We start from the raw sequence: 16046 nt of genomic DNA on the forward strand, positions 1-16046 counted from the left end.
CCCCCCTCCCACCTCCATACCCAATGCCAACTCTGCAGAAGGTTTCTTTTGAGCCAAAGTTTCTGCCTAAAGCAGCGTGAAAACACCACATGCTTAGAAGGAGGGAGAGAGCCTTAGAGACCACCCGATCCCACCTGTACATCCCCATTCCTCAGCCACTGTGCAAAAGGGGAAACTGAGGTCCAGAGAGGGACTGGATCCTGCTAGAATTTGCAGAGCAGGTGTGGTCCAATGCAGCCTGGAGTGAGGACCCCCTGGCTTGCAGGCCCGGAGGGAAGAGCGGGAAGTGGGGGATGTGAAGGTGAGGGCCTGAGGGCGGGCCAGGGCCAGCCGTCTAATCACGGGTCTGGGTATCTGTCACTGGCTTGGGCAGCGGTCTGAACATTCTGTAACGGGTACTCCAAGTTCCCTTGGAGAAGAAGATGCCTCAAAAAAGAAGGCAGGCCCAAGAAAGACAGGGCTTGCCAAAGCGCACACAGCAAAGGGGAAGATGGGCCAAGACTCCAGCTGGTGGCCCTGCACCTATGGTCGAGGAAGCCCCAGCGACACAATCAAGGCGATGGTTGGCACGGGGCCTTCCCAGCCCCTTCCCTTCTTCCACAACTCCTGTTCTCATTCTGTCGCCCCTCAGGTCCCCAGGGAGGGACCTCTCCTGTGGAGGGGGCGTTGCATTCTGAAGGAGGAAGCCAAAGCAAGGGCTCTAATGCGGTTTCACAGACATTAGCATATTGCATACCTGTCCGCTTAGGGAAAGGGCACTCAGCTAGAATTAGGGCCACAGCTAGAATTTGCACCGGGGCCCATGGGCCGGGCTGGCGGAGCAAGGTCCATGGTGTCCAGGCCTTGGCACTTTACTGTCCAACTATCAGGGTTCCGTGATGTGAATTAACTGAGATTTGGGTTGGGCCTGGGTCAGAGGAAAAGGTCCAGAGCAGACTCTGCTCAGGGGGCCAAAGGAAAACACATGCACACAGAATGGAACTGGAGCTGAAAATTGTTCAGCGTCTTCCTGGGAAGGCGGGTGATGGTAGGGGTGTGGGGAGAGGTTATATTTTCTCAGGGTAAGAAAGGTCAGATCAAAGTGCATGGACCACACTGCGCGGGGCTAGAGGGCTTTCTAGAAAGACAAGACTGTTTAGTGACGTCCAAGAGCCGAGCAGTGCACCTGTTTCCCCCCCCCCCCCCAGCCCTGACAAGACTGTGTTTTATTATTCTTATCTGGTTTTTATTAGTTTAATTGGCCTGTAGGGGAAACCCTCAGGCTGTATGCATTTACCTTTCTTTTATTGCCAGGTGGATTCTCTACTTCCCCCAGCAACAACTTGCTCCATGTGCACCTGGCTGGGGCGGGTGTCCCCCTGTCACAGGTGCCCGTCCAGCCAGTGCCAGATCCCACCCCTGCCAGAGACGAGCGAGAGTGTGTGGCTGCTGCCAGCAACATCGCCCTCCCACACGGCTCTCATTCTGTGGCTGTTCTCTTGGCATCTGTGGCAGAAAATGTCATCGTATAAACAGATGTTGTTTTCATTTGCCCTCATTTCTCTTCTCGCTGACAACATTCCCTGTTTCACCAATGCTCGGATTCCTCTCCCCTCCTCGGGACCTCACTGTTTCATCTTGGGAAAGCCCCTGGCCTTTGCGGCTTTGCGTCCCACCTGTGCAAGGTGGCTGTGGGAGGAGGAGACTCGGCAGCCATTTCCAGGTCAGATACCAGGGGTTCCACTGCATCGTCATTTATAGGGTGAGGAACGGAGAGCCACAGCCTCCTTCCCCATAGCAGCAATGCATCGGCCTGTGCTCTTGGCCTCCACACCACACCGCCTCCTGTTAAAAACAAAACAAAACAAAACAATTTGGAATATTTACAGTGCAGAGCTAGCCAGAAAGCCTTGGGAGCCAAGACCCCAAATAGGAATCATCCCGACTGGGCGCTGCCCTTTATCACAGTCCCAGACCCTCCCCGCCGTCACTGATATTTAATGTAAAATTCAGCCATTTCTTGAGATGTTAAATTGTTTCACCCCATAGCCTGTGTGAACTCCAGGCTGGGACGCTGCATGAAGTCTCAGGCAGGTCTGCTGTAGGGAACAGCGTTAGTTCGTTCATAAATTAAGACTGCAATTAATCACTGAGGTTCTAAGTGAGCTGTGTTTCTCCCTTTTCCTTTCTTTGTTCTCCCTGGGAAACCTGCAGGGGAGGGTGTCAGCCCCTCAGTCTGCTGGCTTCTGTCCAGCCTTTCCATCCAGCTGGGGTAACTCCAGCCATTCTGATTCAAACACAATGCCCAGGTTTGTTTCTTCCACCATCACAAAGTCAGAGCACAAGGCAAAACCCGAGGATGAGTGAAATTACCCTTGAAACCCTCCTGAAAGGGGTGGGGATCTAGATGCCATCACTTGGTGGTTCCAGACCACTGTCTTTCTTGCCAGCCTTGGAGAAGTCTTGGTTTCTCCAGTGGAGCCCACACCCGAGGCCATGTTTACACCCCAAGGTCCTGAGAGATGCTCAGAGACAGCAGACTCACCTATTTAATGGAAAGGCAAGTAGAGTCACCCACAGCATTTGTACCCTTTCTTCCTCTTTCCCTTCCTGTCTACACAGTGCATGTCGACGAATGTGTCATGTGCTGTGACTTCTCTGTAAGGTCACGGCTGGCATTTATTGAGCACTTACCACGTGCTAAACATTGTGCTAAGGACCTATATCACAGGGTGCATTCAGCTGAAGGGAGCAGACAACCCATCTCCCAGTTGTTTTGCATAAGTGCTTTTAAAACGATCTCTCAGTCTACGGCCATGCTGCCCTGAACAAGCCCGATCCTGTATGATGTTGGAAGCTAAGCAGGGTCAGGCCTGGTTAGTACTTCGATGGGAGACCACCTAGGAAGACCAGGTGCTGCAGGCATTAGCTGACAAGATCCTTGCAATCTGTGAGGTCAACCAAGGGTTGCCTTGCCTAAAAAAAAATTTGAAAAATAAAATAAATAAAAATAAATCATCTCTCATAGAAAGAACTCTAGATATCGGTCATCTCAGGTGTTCTGCAGCCCAAAAATCCCCCTCTGCCAACCTCCTGCCACTTGGCCATCCTCAGATTTATTTCTTGACAAATGGATTGACTGACTCATTGGTCTGGGTTGACTGTAACGCATACTGAGTGAAGTTGGATAAAGTTTGCCTGAGGAGGCTTCATAAAGGTTTTCTCTGTGAAGGTTAGAAGACCAGCAGCATGGTACATTTATGAAAACCTTCTGCTCTAAGTATTTTTTATGAGTACCCTAAATATCTCATATCCCGGAAACTATTATTTATATGTTATTGAGAACAAAGATAGTTTATTTTGCACTCCATTTTATCCTTGAGGATGGGCTTCACATCCTCAAGCTGGATGCCTCGTGGCCACAGAATAGCTGCTGTAGCTCCAGGTATCCTAACACTTTACAGGCAGGAAGCAGGTGAAGCAAAGGCTTCATCCTCTGTATTTTATTCAGGAAGCCCCCAGCAGACTTCCCTTTAAACCTCGTTGGCCGTAAGTGGGTCACATTGCTGTCCTTGAGCTGGAAAAGAGGGTAGGCTTTGCTGTGATTGGCTTAAACTATTCATGATTCGTGTACTGGGCTGGGACACTTTGCTACCTAGAGCAAAATCATGACTCTGTTAGCAAAAAGGGGGCGCCTGTGTGGGGTAACCAGCGAACAATGCCACGTATTTTCTCAGACTCACAACAGTCCACTGAAGTGAACCTTATTTTTATTCCCTTTTTACAAATGATGAAACTGAAACTCAGACCTGTTTAGTAACTTTCCCGAGATCACCTGACTGGTAATAATAGTGGGGGTTTAATCCCAGATCTGTCTCCTGAGAGCGTGCTCTTAATTGCCATATGCCCTTAGGTACCTGCTATCTGAGTATAACCACCCCAAGCCATGAGCCTCTTGGGAGAAGGGACCACATCCTCTCGGTCTTTGTGTTTCAACAGTGTCTTCCAATTGACAGAAGCTCAGTTGAATTGCTTTGAATACGAAATCATTCAGTTTTGACACTCGCTGTTTTATAAGATGTTTTAAAACCAAGAGTGCAAACTTGCCAACAGTATCTTTAAAATACAACTATCCCTTCTTTTATGTTGTTTTCCATTTACCCATGCTGGGTTCCTGAAGTCCTGGGAAGAATTCCAATGTAAATATCAATGATGGAAATCTGGGGGAAGGAGTGGAGGGTGAAAGAATGATCGAGGCCTCAGAGAGTGTCAGTTCCTCGTTAACTGCACAGCCATGGAAAATTCTTTGTTCCTGCCTATTGGCGTCTTGCCTCCAGGATCTGGGTGGGTATTGCCCTTGGCCAGCTTCCTGGTCAGGTCACAGACAGTCTGATCAGAGGGAGTGTGTCTGGGGAGCAGAGAGTAGAACTGGGCTGAGTCCCTGGGAGTGGATGCAAGCAAAAGATGAGCCCTGAGCATCTGTGGCCCAACAGGCCCACGCACACCACTCTACCTACAATAGCTGACTTAGCCCTCGTGATGACCTGTTTCCCATTTTACAGCTCAGAGAGGTGAAGTCACTTGCCCAAGGCCACACGGCAGAACGAAGATTAAAAACTAAAGCCCATGGACTTCTCAGGTGGGGTTCTTTTCCTAGTCAAGGGTGATTACTATCTCAGGGACCTTGAAGAAGGTGCTGAGGGCATGTTGGGGGCCAAGAAGGACCCCGGCCCATCCTCAGAGCTTTCACTAGACCATTTAACTCAGTGGTCATGAGCAGGGGTTTTGCGTCAGAGCCCAGCCTTGTACTGTTTGGGGACCTGGGACAAGTGACAAACACTCTTCTTTCTGTCCTCAGCACAGTGGTTAATAGCTTGGGCTCTGGGGCCAAATGGCCTTGGTTCAAAGCCCTGCTCTTCCCAGGTACCAACTGTGTGGCCTCTACCTCATTGTGCAACTCTATAAAGTAGGAGCATGAGAGAGCCTGCTCTAAAGGCTACTTGAGAAGATTGAACAGTGCACTCAGCCTGATGCCTGGCACTTAGCAGGCACTCAGCTCTCATTCACTGGTGCAATTTTATGCCCACAGAAAAGATAGTGCTGTGAGGTACCCGAGGCAGATTCTTCTTCAGGATACGATCCTCCCCTCCACCTCAGCAGCTGGCTTTAGGGATAAAAGGCCCAGGAGGGCTTAGGCTGATTTGGGTGTGCAAATAAGCTGGGGCTGACACCAGGGAATTAAAGGCAAATGGAACCCAACTTGCAAATTTGGACATTTTCATGGAGTGTGGTTTTTGAGGCCAGAGGATGAAGCCCAAGTGAAGCTCCCCTCCTACCTACCCCTAACCCCCACTGTAGAAGGCCAGCCCAGCATACCCAGCCGCTCTGAGAGGGACCTGGTCACACACATTCCCTTGATCTGCTGGGCCTGTGCTGGGTCTGCCATAAGCCACGGCCTCAGGGAGGGAGCCCAGAGAAATAGAGGACATGCCAAGGTCACCCAAAGAGCTGGCAAGAGGGCAGAGCGCCCCGCCTGTGCGTCTGCCCAGGGGCTGCCCATGGCCCAGGTGCCAGGTGTCTTAGGCGCAGTGCCCAGCTCTGCCACGCTGGAGATCTGGGTGCCTTTGCCAGCTTCCCTAAGCTCTCTCGGTCCCACCTGGGGACGTGGATGGGCCCCAGAGTGCTGGGACTGACCTGGCAAGAGGCAGTGCCGAGGCTCTTGGCCACAATGACAGGATATCCCCGGGGAGTTGGGCTGGCCGCCACGCAGGGAACACCAGGGCGGGGACTTGGCACCGCTGATGAGAGGCGCGAAAGGGCACCGAGGAGGGAAAGTCAGGACAGCTGGGCCCTGAGAGGGCAAAGGACGGGCCGGTGTTGTCAGGGAAACTGTGACTACAGGCAGTGAGGGGCCCACAAATAGAGACCTGAGTTTTTCCTCTGTCGCTGGTCCAGGAGCCAAGGGCAGGCCCGGGTCTCCTGCTGCTTCATCTTGATTCGCTCCTGTGTGGGCAGTGTGAGCAAGTTCCTAGCCTGGACCTGTGAGCTCCAGATACCACCTGCCCCACCCCCGCGTCACAGAGACCCTGGGTCCGGAGGGGAGTGGGCCGTTTCTCAGACTCCCAGGAGGGCCCAGCCTTGTTCGAGAAGTTCACCAGCCCCCCTAGCCTAGCCCCAGGCCTGGGAGGCACCCTCTGGGTAAGGCTGAATCGGGGGCCTGGAATAGCTCTCCAGGCTAAGGGACTGACCAAGACAAGTCTTGCCCTCAGGTGCCCCCAGGCTAAAGGCCTTTCCCCATACCAGGAAGCAAGTACCAGGTCTCAAATTCCTTCGCAAGTTGTGCCTGAGGCTTACAAGGCTGGTCAGGTATAACAATTTAAAAGGCAAATAGGGGTTTTGTGTTTTATCTTCTTATAATCCACTGCCAGCTGAGGCACTACAGGCAGACTGGTCAAGCATGGCCTGGAACTGGAGCCCCCTCCTTGCCAGGCAGGGCCTCTCATCTCATTGGCCAAGGTGCTGATAGGCACGGACTAGCAGAGTGACTATGCATTTGTGCCAGATACCGTGGCAGAGAAAGTAACACAGAGCTAAGAAGGAACTCAGCCTGCTGCGTGACCTGGGCAAACTCCAGCCCCTTGCTGGGCCTTAAACCCTGCTCCATACAATGGGAGTGCCGACTCTTAATATATTCTGTGCTGAGAATGTCACAGCTCGAGAATGTGACGGTACTCATTCGTTCTTTCACTTTTTAGTATTTGTATCTCCTTTCCTTTTCTTCTCTTATTGCATTGGCTAGAGCCTTGTTCACTTAACTAATATCTCTGAGAGTCTAGTAAATGCCAGACTGGGTGCTAGGCACCAAGAGGCAATGGTGAGTGGTACAGACACAGTTTCAGCCTCAGGAGATTCCCAGTCTAGAGGGCACCTTTACGATGTGGCCTTCAGGCACCGGGCCTCCCCGTGGAGACTCTGCAATGATTCAGATGCAGCTCCTGTCCTGGAGTGACATGCAGCTGAATGCTGCAGATGAGAATTCAGGCAAATATGGAGAAGCACACAAACACTGGGCCACTCAGGAGACACAGGTCACTGGCTCCTGAGGGTTCAAAGAGGACTTTTTGGAGCAGACAGCATTTGAGCCTGGCTTTCAAGAGTGAAGAGGGTTTAGACAGGTAAAGATGAGAAGAAGAAGTTTTCCAGTACAGGACCCTGCATGGGCAAAGACAGGAAGGAAGGAAATCTTGGAGCAGAAGTGGACAAACAGGTCAAAGTGACCGAAATCTAAGGTGCTGAGGGGGCAGGGGCACCAGATAAGGCTGTCAAGCTGAGGAGTTGATTTTAAAGACCATAAGGAGCCACAGAAGGCACTCGAGCATGAATATAGCAACTGGTTGCTTTAGGAAGAGGAATCTGGTAGCAGCAGCAAGAAGAGGCAGGCCTAGAAGGAGGAGGCGCACCCTCACATGATCCACTCCCCCCTTCCTGAGGTCGAGAGGGTGTCTCTGTCCACCATTGGGAGGGAGGGGACAACTTCCTCTCTTCAGCCTGGCCGGGGAGATAAGGGGGCAAGAACAGGAAGTTGCTTCAAGAAGCTGAGGAGCGAGTAGCCTGGACCAAGGCCCCCACCCCCACCCTGTGCAGGTCATTCTTGCAGAGGTGGATGCAAGGGGTAGGAGGTCAGGCCCCTCAGGCCAAAATGCAATGGTCCCGATATCTTGGGCTAGTGGAGAGGTCCTGGGTGCCTGCTCTGTCCGGGTGCTGACAACTCTCTACTTTCCCAGGTCCCTAAAGGCCAGTGTGCTCCCTTCCCAGGAAGAGGCCCTGGAGTTTTCCTGCATTAATTCAGTCACTGAAACACCCTCTCTTACACTTCCTGGGAACTGAAGTGAGTGGGGCCAGGTTTGTGCCCTAAAGGGGGTCCACAGACAGGGGAGCAGGCACACAATGAACACCAGGATATAGTGGGCTTAGAGGGTTCATGAGGGCTATGGGAGCCCTGCTGGCTTCAGGGATGAGGAGTGGCTTCCAGGCTTTAAGGAGTAGTAGGAATGAACACTGAAAGAGGGGTGTTCTAAATAGAGGTGACGGCGTGAGTGAAGGTCTTCTTATTGTGTGCAGGGAAATAGATGCGGCCCTAATGTGGCAACATGGAGGCAGGAAGTGGTGAGGATGAGTGATGGGCAGAGGAAGCTGGTTGCCCCCTGAGGGCAGGGCTGAGGGGAGGTGAGAGGGTGTGTGGATCCCCATCTTAGAGGACAGGGAAAGGCTGGAGGCACCGAGTTGGTAGGTGGCTCCAGGCCAGGTGGGGCCCTGGATCCAAGAGGGTTGGTGGGATGTATCAGGGATTTGAACAGTAGTCCCCAAGCCCAAATGATTGAAATACAAGAACTTGGGGTTGGGGGCAGGTAGAGGTAGCACACATGAGGGTCTCCGCCCTGAACAGCTGGGAGTTAGTCTTCCCTGCCCCCTTCCAGAGGCGGGCTGTCAAAATGAGTGTTGATGGGAGCTAACACAATGGACAGCAGGGTCTTAGGGAGCCTGGGACACCTGCCCTCTGGGCCCCCATGAACCTGGGGAAGAGGTAGGGAGATCCTCAAGTCTCCAGGGCCATTTGCATTTTGAGTCAAACTCATTTACAAATCAAAATGGGGTGATAAGAGGGCAACCCCAGCATCTCTGACTTCTCTAAGGATGGCCACTGGCTCAGCCACTCCCACAGCCTGCACTGACCTGACAGACAGGGAGACTGAGGCCCAGAGATGGATAGGCACCTCTAAGGACTCACGACTTTCCCCTGGCTGTTCCCTCAGCCTGGAACACCTTTTCCTCCCCTGTTCCTTCAGATTTCAGCAGAAGTGTCGCTTCTTGATCTCCCTGACTGGAAGAAATCTCCCCTTTCTGTCATGTTCTCAAAACGCCACTGGCCACCTGCAGTCTGTTTCTAAGTGTGGTTACTTGGGATCGGTGACCTGCTCCATTCTCGAGTATGAGCTCAGGGAGAACAAGGGCCATTTCTCCAGGGCCCAGCACTGTGTCTGGTGCATTCTGGGTCCTTGATAAGCATTTGGGAAGGAAAGAAAGAAGGAAAGGAGAGGAGAGAGGAAAGGAGGGAAGGAAGGAGGGAAGGAGGAAAGGAGGGAGGAAGAAAAGAAGGAAGGAAGGAAGGAAGGAAGGAAAAAAGGAAAGGAAGGAAGGAAAAAAGGAAAGGAAGGAGGCTGGAGGAAGGAGGAAGCAAGCTGTGACAACAACAGGATCAGAACCCGGTCCGCCTGCTTCCAACCCTCCCAGACTCCGGCCTGGCATTGTCCCCTGAACTATTGCCCTAGGGTGGGGGTGGAGCCCTCATGAAGCTAGGCTGTCCTAAGGCCACTCTCTGGCCTTGGAGGAGACCTCCCTGGCCCTGGCCCAGCAGAGGCATCCCAGCAGCTGGACGCTGTGGAAAGCCATCAGTACATGGACAGGATGCCTGGCCTGGGAGTTCCAGCCGAAGCTCTTCCTTGGCCTCCCTGGCTCCTCATCCTTGTTTGAGTCCCGTCCTCTCTCTGGGCCTCAGTTTCCTCTTGTGCACAATGGGGATATAGGCCTTGATCTGTGTGGCTTCATTGAGAGCCAGTCAACAGTGCGCAGTTAAGAGCATTGAATACACAGAATTGGGGTAGCCAAGGAAATGAGTTTCCAAAGTGAAGAGAAACTCTAGGGAGAGGAGCTGGAAGAGTGGTCTAGGCCAGGAGAACAGCAAAAACAAAGGGGTGAAGCTAGAATGCTCAAGGCCAGTTTGGGGAATTTTGAGACCAGTTTTGCCTGCATATGAGTAGGAGCCAACTGGTAAAGGGCTGTGATTGCTGGACTGAAGAGTTTGGACTTTATGCTGCTGATAATAGTTCTTGAGCAGAGGGGTGAAGTAAAGAAAGCACCAACTCAGTCAGGCAATCTTGATATATAGAGGTGAGTCTGGAGGCAGGGAGGCCAGGGAGCAGGCTGTTGGAAAGCCTAGCTAAAGAGAGAAGGTGGGGCCTGAGCCCAGGCAGTTACATTAAGGGAGAGTCAGAGGTAATGGAGCATACAGGAGAACACCCTTCTCCACCCAGTCAAAGCCCCATTGATCTTGTACTTTCAGAGGGACTCCCAGACGGGCAGGCTGGTGGGGTCTTTGGGAGCCCGGGCTCTGGGATCAGACAAGCCTCGGTTTGAATCCCAGCTGAGAGCAAATCTCCTAGGCTCTTGGAAACTCTCGGAAAACTTTTTTTCCCCACAAAATGAGAACAAGGCTGGCTATATAATTTGCAGGCCCGGGGGCAAAATAAAAATGTGGGGTCCCCGTCAACAAAAAGGGAGATAAGTGCCATTAAAGGTACTAAAATATGAAGCTTTTCCTTTCTTCTGCAGTCTCGTCTTTACTGGTCGTGATTTTTTTTTTTAATTGCTATTTAATCTTCTAAGAAAATAAAAATTCAAAATTTAAATTAACATGAATTTTACCATTCATTTTTGTTTTGTACAATGCCCATTTTTAAATGCAAAATGAGAGCACTTCACTCGTCTGTGTAGTCACTAAAATTACACAAGTTGCATTCCACAGCTCGTGCGCGCATGCGTGCATGTTTAGTTTTACCAGAACAGTGGAAGTGCTGCACAACACTTACTGAACTGTTTTTATTTCACTTCTTGATATGCACACATCCTACCCCCACTCTCTACTGATGAGTCAGGAAAAGAAACTGTGGGTTGCCCTATCTTTCCCTTTCCTTCTGGGACATCATTTTTTAATATAAGCGGTTGGCGTATGCAGGGAATAAGAAAGGTATGGAAGGGTTCCATGATCCCTTGTGTTTCTTAGAACGCAGCTGCCTTCTTTCTGCATTTGAAGCAAGTTCTGGTCTGAAGGAAAGCATGGCCTCTTGGGGCTGTCAGCACCCCCGCTTACTCTGCTTACACATTTTCCCTTATACTGATTTGAGTCTCACTGAACTCCCACACATCATGAGTCCACCAGAATCCTGTGCTCACGGAGCATCACAAATGCTCTGTTTGAATGGGACAGCATATTATGCCTGTCTTCCCTGCTCACACATATGCTTCATTGACTTCACCTACGAAGGCCAAGTTCAGAGAGAAAATTGTTAAGAATTTCAAGACAGTGATAGCAGTGCATTAAACCAAGCACAGAGCCTTTCCGACCCCCGGCCCCAGGGCGATGGCACAGTTTGCATGCCCATGAAGTTGACCCTGCTAGAACTTATCCCAGCATTGTTCTGAGGATTCAGCAAAATGATGCATGACAAGAACTTAGCCCTGGGCCTAGCACATGGTGAGTGCTTAGCTTCGGTGGCCTGAGGCCAGTCAGGGTGCTGGGGCATGGCACTAATGCCAACCAAGGTGGCTCTAGGACAAGGTCCACAGCAGGGACTTCTGGGAAACCTTCCTCTCTTGGCCCCATGTTCTCCACCTGCTTCGCCAGCAGCTTCTTCTCAATCTCCACGGTAGGCCTCTTTCTCATTCTCATAATAATAATACCAGAAACCATTTATTGAACACGTACTCCTTCTAGACACTTTGCTTCACCAACATTCATCAGTTCTCATAACAGCTCTTTAAGGGTCAGCTCTTTCATTTTCACATGGTGGAGACCAAAGTGAAAAGGAAATTTACTGATTCACATAACTGAACAAACTAGGACTGGATCTATATCAGATAGATGTCATCGGAAATCTGCCTTTCTCCATCGCTGCTTCTTTTTGTGGTAGCTTCGTTGGCAACCAAATTCTACCCTCATGGTGGCAAGATGGCTGCCAGCAGCTCCAAGTTTACATTACACCAGCTTCACTGCCACTTTAGGGATAGAATAAAAATATTTTCCCCAATATTCTAACAAAAATCCAAGTAGATGGCTCTGATTGGCTGACTTCTGGTCACATGCTCATCTTGAACCAATTAATCTCTGTAACCAAGGAGTTGTAGGCCCATTATTTGGTAGGAAAGAGTCATGAGATCACTCCTGTATCTAGGAGATGGGATTGGTTCTACAGTAGTAATAAGGATTGAAGCAGGAAAGAAAACCAAGCAAGGAGGACAAATGCTGGATGTACAACCTACTTCATCAACTCTGGGAGAGAACTATTATTATCTCTATATACGGCTAAGACTACCTGTTCACCAAATCTGCTTTCTTTTTGAGCACAGCTAGACTACATTTCCCAGCTTCTTTTGCAGTCGGATGTGGCCATGTGACTAAATTCTAACTAAGGGAATTTGAGAATAAATGATGTCATCACCTCCTGGTTTATATACTGATTGCTACCCTCCATGCTCTTTCTCCTTCCACTGGTTTGATACATACAAGTATGGTGACCTTGGAACCATGTCGAAGATGGCAGAGCCATAAAACAGAAGGAGGCTGGGTCTCAGTACCACCTCTCCACCAAGCAGAACATCTGCTCTGGACTTTTCGTGACTGAGAAATAAATCTCTATAATGCTTAAGTCCCTACACATTTTTGGATGACCTTGTTATAGCAGTTGGCTTACCCTAACTAATGATTACAGATGAGCAAGGTGAGGCTCAGAGGGGTGACATGACTTGCCCAAGGCCATACAATCTATAAAAGGCCAAGGTCAGATTTAAAGCTAGGTCTATGTGCCTCTTTCCACGTACAACCCTTTGGCTGCAAAAGACAGAAAGCTGTTTGAACCGTAATAAAGGCAGATGTATGGGAAGGGCACAAAATTGTACCTTGTGGAATCTGAGGGAGCCAAAGGCAGAGGTATAGTGAGGTTCTTGAGGAACTTGGGAGTCATTAGGAAGTCTCTGTTGCTACCTCTCTCTCTGGCACCATGTGGTATCTTGTCCCAATTTCTTGTTTCACGTGGATTTGGTTTTCCTCTCTGCTCTCCCACTGCTGTACTTCAGATAACTCTAGTGCTCTAACTCTGGCCTAAGCAGCCAAGGCCTCAGATATACTCTCTAGCTTAATGCTTAAACTCTCAAGGGAGAGTCTGATTGGCTCAGCTCACCTGCCTATAACTGAACAACCCCTGGGCCAGGGCCCTCCCCTGTCCACTCAGGTGGGTCCAGGGATTCCATGGGCAGCTAAGTTGCCTCCCAGCTTTCTCTCTTCAGCCCCAAACACATAGTTACCCTTAGATGCCTCTACCTGGAATCCTCTAGGCACCTCGCATTCCACTTGGCCCCATACACACTCCTTGACTTCTCTCTCCAGCTCAACTTGCTGCTCCCCATCTCATGGCAGTCCCCATCACCCACTCAAGCTCCTGAAGCCAGAAACTCGAGAGTTAGCTGTGACTCCTCACTTTCTCTCATCCCTGTATCTAACACATTACCAGATCCTGTGCATTGCAGCTCCACTCTTCCTTGGTCCAGATCTCCTCATTTTTCTTTAGAATGATCGGAGGGCCCTTTCCACTTCTGTTCTCCCCTTCAATTCCTTCCCTACACCAGTTTCCATTTGGAAGCTTTTCTAGAAGGCAAATCTGACCTCATGTCTTCATTGCTTAAGAAACCTTCAGTACAAAATCCAGGCTGTTATTGGGCAATCAAGTTTCTCAGTATCCTAGCTCTGCCTCTCCTATCTATCCTCCTGATTCTTGTGCTCATGCTCCTTATGATCCAGCCATGCTGAGAGATTGAATTTCTGTCCCTGGCACACAGTTGAGGTTTCCCACCTTCAACTCAGGCTGGTTTTCTATCTGTAACATCCTCTTCTTCGTGTGTCTAAATCTTTCCAAGGAAGACTTACTTCCACCCCCACCCCCTACCCCCCACCCCACCCCCACCAATGCTCTGTTCTGGGCCCCTCCAGTAAGGTGGGTAGGTATGCCCTATGCCAGAGAGGTGGTAAGTTCTGCCACCATCTGTCCTGTGGGGAAGTTAGAGAGAGCTGGGACTGGGTACCAGGCCAGGAACTCTCAGTACATGGCAGGTGGAAGGTGAGGAGGATAGACCTTCCCTTTAGACAGCATGCCTGTGACTATGTCATTCTGGCTACCAGCTGTTTGCCCAGGTACAGATAGAAGGCATAATGGGGGGTATACCAACAATTGGACAGGCAGTTGGAATGTGAAATGACTGTGTGTGATTCTGAAGGAGCTTGGAGGGACACCCAGAAGACATCATGGGGGCAGCCAAGCAGGTGGGCATGCTGACAAGTGTATGAGCCTGCCAGGTGGGAGCCATAGTTGCTGGCAGCTATTCACCCTGCCTACGGTGGTTTGGAGGCAGAGTGGGGTGGGGTGGGGTGGGCTAGGAAAAGGGAACACAGGCCAGCCTGCCAGAGCAAACAGACAGAACTTCTGGCCTCTTCTAGCAAATACCAACTGACAGCTGAGGGTAGGACGGGGTGGGAGAGGCTTAGGGTTGGCAAAGGGGAGTCAGAGCCCAGGATATGTACGTGGGGAAGGAGTAGAGGGGTGCCCAGCTGCTTGAATGCAGAGGGTCTCACGTATCTGGAAGAGAGGTCTCTAGTAGGGAGCTGTCCGGCTCTGTCCCCACCTAGCCTTGGCTAACATTTTTCCGGGCAACTTAGGAATACAGGTGGGGCCGTCTTTATGGACTGTAGTGATGGGAGAAGAAAGAGACAAGGTGGAAATACCAGAGATTTTAGACTTGAGATCTAAAATGTCAGGCTGGAAGGAGCCACAGCCAGGAAACCAGCATTCCCCTACCTCTACAGCCACAGGCTGAGGCCCTGGGAGTCAGTCTGGATCACCCACTGAAGGCAGCCAAAGGCTGGACCATTTGGTCAATCCAAGTCATCTCTGAGTGTCTCTGTGCTCAAGGAGGCATACGGAACGGGACACAGAGGAGGAGCACTATATAGCTCTGGAAGGAAGAGGTCAGGATCTGGGTCCCTCAAGCTGGAGAGGGCGCCAAGCCAGCTGTTCTCTTTGCTCCTCCTGTCGGCCTGGTGACAGGGTTCTGCCTTTCCACAGCTTGCTTCCCTGATCTGCAGCCCCTTCTGGCACCCCTGGGGCAGTTGGAGCTCAGGAAGCACTGGCAGGAGCGTTCCTCTGCCTTCCCCTCCTTGGGCCAGGGCCACTCTCCCTGGGGGCCCTGGCCAGAGGCCTCCACCCTATCCCTCAGGCCTCTCTAGGGAGCCCCACCCCCACCCTGGCAGTTACATTTCCTGCTGGGGCGAGGGCCTATGTCTAAGGTAACAAGACTGGTTTACTTTCTTATATACTGGTTCATTGTTAGAGATTCTGCTTGTTTGAGGAATAACCACTAAGCACTGGACATTTGGAAAAGAATAAAGAAAGCACAAACATCCAAAGAAGAAGAAACCATCGGGTAATCTTTTCCGGAGGAGACATGCTTATTCACAGGCTTCTGAGTTCCCTTTCACCCAGGGTTTGCAGAATTCGAGTTGGGGGTAATAAGCCCCTCTGTGGACACCTCTGTTTTGCAACCTCCCAGGAACCCTGGAGGGCTCAAAAGAACGTAGCTCTGAGACCCGTGCTCCGCAGCCCGCCCAGGCTCTTGGTCCCTGGGGGCGCCCCGAGCTCTGAGGACAGGGGCCAAGGCACAAGAACTCGGCGTCTCCAAGCTCGGTGCGCTGCTCGCCAGCGGCCTCAATTCTCTCTTCTGCAGAATGGGCGGGTGTCCCGGCCTGTGCGCCCCAGGGCGCTGCCGGGGCGGGGCGGCGGGCTCCGAGGGCGGCCGGAACGGGTGTGAGTGCGGGGGCGGGCCCCGCGCCGCCCCGCCCCGGGGAGGGAGCCTGGGGCGCAGCATCCTGGCTCAAGCCTTGGCTGCTGCTGCCACTGCCGTCGGGGAGGGTCCCAACGCAGACATGGCCTTGCGCGGCACCCGCCCGGGCCCGAGTGCCCCGCGCCCTGCGCAGTAGCCCCTCGAAGAGGCGGCCTCGACGGTGCGGACGGCGCAGACTGCCCGGCGGGCGGCGGCATGGAGGCGGCGCACCTGCTCCCGGCCGCCGACGTGCTGCGCCGCTTCTCGGTGACGGCCGAGGGCGGCCTGAGCCCCGCGCAGGTGACCAGCGCGCGGGAGCGCTACGGCCCCAACGGTGAGACGGCGGGCCGGGCTGGGCCGGGGCG

General features: G+C 51.8%; 1 protein-coding gene and 1 pseudogene across 2 annotated transcripts in view; both read left to right on the top strand.

Moving 5' to 3' along the window:
* Window positions 1–2785: 2785 nt before the first annotated feature.
* Window positions 2786–2904, top strand: LOC118604652 (annotated as a pseudogene).
* Window positions 2905–15729: 12825 nt separating this feature from the next.
* Window positions 15730–16046, top strand: part of ATP2A3 (ATPase sarcoplasmic/endoplasmic reticulum Ca2+ transporting 3) — a 39651-nt gene continuing 39334 nt past the window's right edge. For both annotated transcript variants that reach the window (XM_016138821.2, XM_016138825.2), the window contains exon 1: window positions 15730–16015. In XM_016138821.2, the coding sequence (XP_015994307.1) occupies window positions 15898–16015 (118 nt within the window). In that variant the 5' untranslated portion in view covers window positions 15730–15897. The remainder of the gene's footprint in view (window positions 16016–16046) is intronic.

The sequence above is a fragment of the Rousettus aegyptiacus genome, unplaced genomic scaffold, assembly GCF_014176215.1.
Source record: "Rousettus aegyptiacus isolate mRouAeg1 unplaced genomic scaffold, mRouAeg1.p scaffold_m13_p_6, whole genome shotgun sequence".
Lineage (NCBI taxonomy): Eukaryota > Metazoa > Chordata > Mammalia > Chiroptera > Pteropodidae > Rousettus > Rousettus aegyptiacus.